Source organism: Entelurus aequoreus, linkage group LG23, assembly GCF_033978785.1.
Source record: "Entelurus aequoreus isolate RoL-2023_Sb linkage group LG23, RoL_Eaeq_v1.1, whole genome shotgun sequence".
Classification (NCBI taxonomy): domain Eukaryota; kingdom Metazoa; phylum Chordata; class Actinopteri; order Syngnathiformes; family Syngnathidae; genus Entelurus; species Entelurus aequoreus.
The window spans coordinates 27,895,856-27,900,855 of record NC_084753.1 but is presented as its reverse complement, the minus strand read 5'-3'; the positions used below and the strand labels follow the sequence as shown (position 1 = coordinate 27,900,855).

Below are 5,000 nucleotides of genomic sequence, written 5' to 3'. Positions count from 1 at the left end.
ATATAAAATGCGTTAAAATGCATCAATAAAGCGAGATAGCACAGTGTTGCATATACAGTTTAAAACAGGATCATTACTTACAATTAAATACCAATTGTATGAAAATAATTGTGCCCTAATATACAAGCATATGATTTAAAATGCATTATTTAAAGCAAAATAGCACAATTTTGCATGTACAGTTTAAAACAGCATCACAATTAAATTCCAATTGTATAAAATGATTGTGCCCTAATATACCAGTATATGATTTAAAATGCATCATTAAAGCAAAATAGCAAAATTTTGCATATACAGTTTAAAACAGAATCATTACCCACAATTAAATAACAATTGTATAAAATTAACTGTGCCCTAATATACCAGTATATGATATAAAATGCGTTAAAATGTGTGGCTAATTTTATATTTGTCAATTAATAGCAATATTACTTTTTTAATTAGAATGTTTTTCTTGTGTATTTTGTCTGATTAAAATGAGAACAAATGTCCTATCTGGAAGAAGAAGAGAAAAAAACACCGTAATGTTCCTAAAAGCGGTGCATCGTAAATGATTGAGTTGTGCATGTTTTGCCTGTGCATATAGAGCATGCATGCATGAGCTTATACGGCATCGCAGGTGTGTGTTTCCCTCCCGCTCACAAGGCTTAAGGTGATTAGAAGCCCTGCAGGGCCTCGCCGTAATAGCTGCGTCGTGTTCGCAGTCACGCAGCAGCGTGCAGCCTGCAGAGAGCTGCTGAGCCGGAGGAAAAAAGGATGAGAATGGAGGTCTTTTCTTGCAAGCTCGATCCATGTCGAATATGCATTGATTGAATTCATTGCATGCAATATTTTCTTTAATTCCTTTCTTTAATGTGCTCTATAAAAAAATGCTATGTTTTGATTGACACTCCTCCTAAAGATATGAATGTGTATTTATATATTGGGGCTGGTAAAGTTAACGCATTAACTCATGCAATTAATCACAAAACATTGTCGCATCAATCATGTAAGAACGCAGATTAATCACAAATTATTTTTGAGTGCACTTTTTACAGTGGGAATTACTGGAAATTTAAATGTTTTAAATTCCGGCGACTGGGTTGCCTTTTTTTTTTTTTACCGTAAATCATGTGCATGGTTGTTTTTACAGTGCATTACTGTAAATGAAAACGAAAACAGTACCACTTTTTTTAGTTTTTACAGTGAAATTCTATATAGAGACTGAATGCCAGCATTTTACTGTAACATCGAGTGATTGTGTTTTTTTTTAAAAAAAAATACTGTTTATGGTTGTTTTTACAGTGCATCACTGTAAATGAAAACCAAAACTGTGCTGCTTTTATTTTTACAGTAAAATTCTATATAGAGACAGAGTGCCAGCATTTTACTGTAAAATCGACTGATTGCCTCTTTTGGATTTTTTTTTTATATAGAAAATACTGTGTATGCTTATTTTCACAGTGCATTACTGTAAATGAAAACAAAAACAGTGCCGCTTTAATTTTTACAGTAAAATTCTATATAGAGACTGAGTGCCAGCATTTTACTGTAAAATCGACTGTGTTTTTTTTTTTTTTTTTTTAGTAGAAAATACTGTGCATGATAGTTTTTACAGTGCATTGTTGTAAATGAAAACAAAAACAATGCCACTCTTATTTTTACAGTAAAATTCTATAGAGACTGAACTGCTAGTATTTTACTGTAAAATCGACTGATTGTGTTTTTTGTTTTTATAGAAAATACTGTGCATGGTTGTTTTTACAGTGCATTACTGTAAATAAAAACTAAAACATTACCACTCTTATTTTTACAGTAAAATTCTATAGAGACTGAACTGCTAGTATTTTACTGTAAAATCGACTGATTGTGTTTTTTGTTTTTATAGAAAATACTGTGCATGGTTGTTTTTACAGTGCATTACTGTAAATAAAAACTAAAACATTACCACTTTTATTTTTACAGTAACATTCTATATAGACTGAGCTGCCAGCATTTTACTGTAAAATCGACTGATTGTGTTTTTTTTTATTTTTTTTAATATAAAAAATACTGTGCATGGTTGTTTTCATAGTGCATTACTGTGAATGAAAATGAAAACAGTAACACTTTTTTTTCTTACAGTAAAATTCTACAAACTACCAGCATTTTACTGTAAAATCGACTGATTGTGTTTTTGTTGTTGTTGTTTTTTTCATAGAAAATACTGTGCATGGTTGTTTTCACAGTGCGTTACTGTAAATGAAAACGAAAACAGTACCACTTTTATTTTCACAGTAAAATTCTATATAGCGACTGAGTGCCAGCATTTTACTGTAAAATTGACTGATTGTGTTTTTTTCTTTATTTTTTAATTTTTTATATAGAAAATACTGTGCATGGTTGTTTTCACAGTGCATTACCGTGAATGAAAACAAAAACAGTACCACTTTTATTTTCACATTAAAATTCTATAGAGACTGAGCTGCCAGCATTTTACTGTAAAAAACAACAGGTTTTTTTTTTTTACCGTAAAATACTGTGCATGGTTCTTTTTACAGTGCATTACTGTAAATAAAAACGAAAACAGTACCACTTTTATTTTTTTCAGTAAAATTTTATAAAGACTGAGCTGCCAGCATTTTACCTTAAAATCCACTGATTGAATGTATTTTTTTTTTTTTTTTTTTTTTTACAGAAAACTGCTTTGAGCAAATAAATGATTTAAACAATGTTCCTGTATGACATTCTTACTGCAACATGTCATTTGTTGAATGACATTTCACACACAACCTGTTGTCTTGCATCCATCACCTACGGCGTATAGAAAGAAAATATTATAGCTGCAGCTGTGCATTGCATAATTGTAGAATATATCCAAAATGTAAAAAAAAAAATAAAAATCACAAGGTGGTATAATATATATTTGCAAACTACAATATATATATGTATGGGTAATATACGACACTGTAGATCGACACAAGAGCGATTAATCGTGATTAATCAACCTGCGATTAATCCGATTAAAACATTTATCGTTCGGAAGCGCTTCTCTTTTTTTATTAAAGCTTTTAGCTAATGCACCTTTTAGCTGTCATTTTTAATCCACTTTGTGTCCTTTTTTATTATATTAATGTTTTGCTTCGCCCGTGTTTTGTGCAGCGCTTTGTGATTTATAAATAAAATGTACTGACTTCCACTAATATAATGGGGTTGTGGTTTTCTATTGGCAAGTGTTTCTAATATTCTGGCGACTTTCTCTGTCTGATGCAGTGCCACAACGCACATATTGTTACAAATACCATATTTATTTTTTTCCTTCTTTCTAATATATGTCTTGTATTGGGTTCTAATTTTAATAGAAGTGTCTATATAATTTTTTTTTTTTTTTTTGTGTGCCGGAAAATGAAGTCTAATAATGAAAAAAAAAATGATACAAATGGATGGAATGCATGCATGCTCACCCTGCGGGAAGACTATCCTCATCTTCAGGTAGCTGGTGGTCAGTCTGATGATGGACGCTTTGTCCAGTTGTGACGTAATGGCCGACGGCAAAGGCAACATTTTGGCCAGTTCGTAAAATTCACTGTTCTCCTTTTCCCGTCTAGTCCTTGCAGCCGTTTTGGACTTCTCCTTCATGTCGGCGCTCACTGGTGGCTCCTGGCTTGCATGCGGATATGTTGCTCCTTCACATCAGCGGCGCGCTTTGCCTCCTCGTCATGGTCACTATATTCTTAATTCCCTGCACCCCACCCCCCTACTCTTATTTTTCTTTATCACAAGGAAAAATGTGATTAAGGGATCGAATCCAGCTTGTTTGGTATTCCTTAGATCATGCATCCAACATGTTGTCTTGCATCCATCACCTGCGGCGTATAGAAAGAAACATATTATTGCTGCAGCTGTGCATTGCATAATAATAAACAAACTACACTATATATGTCATGGGTAATATACGACACTATAGAAATATAAATAGATTTATTGAAAATACACTGTAAATTATAATACATTTAAGAATAAAATAAAGCAGGCAAACATCGGCTTCCACACATATGTTTGTAAAAAAATTTAAAAAGTGTATAAATGTTAATTTCGAGCAAATCGTCACGGTTGCTGGGCAAAGACGTTCCCGCGTTCGTCACGTGAATCGATCTTACCGCGCGGCCTGCTGGGAATTTCACCTGTCCTGAACCGGGTCGGCCGAGTGGTGCCGGTTAAGTTCCCCCTTTTTTCTTTTCTTTTCTTTTTTTTTTTTTTTACCAGCTCCTCCCGGAGTTCCACCTCGAAAGGCGAGCGAAGGGGGCCGTGCGTGGAATACACCTCCCCAAATTATCGGGACGCGCAACGAGTGGCATTCGTGCCCCGAACAAGCCTCCTCTCCTCCACTTCCTCAATGTCTCTCTCAGGAGCGGCTCCGGCCACGCCCTCTTGCTCGCTCCCATTGGCCGCCGGCTCTGAATCCCCGCTCCTGATTGGACAGTTCCTGGTGGGCGTCAGTGTTAAATGCTGCAAAGCGCGTTCACGACACTTGTGGCGGCGTCACATCGTCACGCGAGTGATCTTATCTTGATTTTATTTATTTAGTTATTTTAAAAAAAATGATTTTGGATTAATTGGCTATATATACGTTTTAAACCCATCCGGCGTATTAAAGGGGAGAAAAAAAACATAAATTATTAGAATCAAGTGAGCATGATTCATACTTAATTTAATGAGGTTATTATTATTCATATGTATGCGTGCTAATCTAGGTGGTTAGCAAATGAACTGTACTTGTGCGGTAATAAATAAAGCCTGCATGTGATTTTAAAAAAATAATCTAAAAAAAATACATATATTATATTATAATATAATATAAGGTATATAATACTATATTAAGGTATATATATATATATATATATATATATATATATATATATATATATTATAAGGTATAATATATATATATATATATATATATATATATATATATATATATATATATATATATATATATATATATATATTATATAAGGTATATAATATATAAATTATAATAT

The 5,000-nt window shown here is 33.1% G+C and overlaps 1 protein-coding gene across 1 annotated transcript in view; it reads right to left on the bottom strand.

Moving 5' to 3' along the window:
• Nucleotides 1-4,415, bottom strand: part of LOC133641085 (single-minded homolog 1-like) — a 37,257-nt gene extending 32,842 nt beyond the window's left edge. The window contains exons 1-2 of the mRNA XM_062034922.1: nt 4,119-4,415; nt 3,423-3,824 (exon numbers count right to left, since the gene is read on the bottom strand). Of these exons, the coding sequence (XP_061890906.1) occupies nt 3,423-3,597 (175 nt within the window). The 5' untranslated portion in view covers nt 3,598-3,824; nt 4,119-4,415. The remainder of the gene's footprint in view (nt 1-3,422; nt 3,825-4,118) is intronic.
• Between the last annotated feature and the right edge of the window lie 585 nt (nt 4,416-5,000).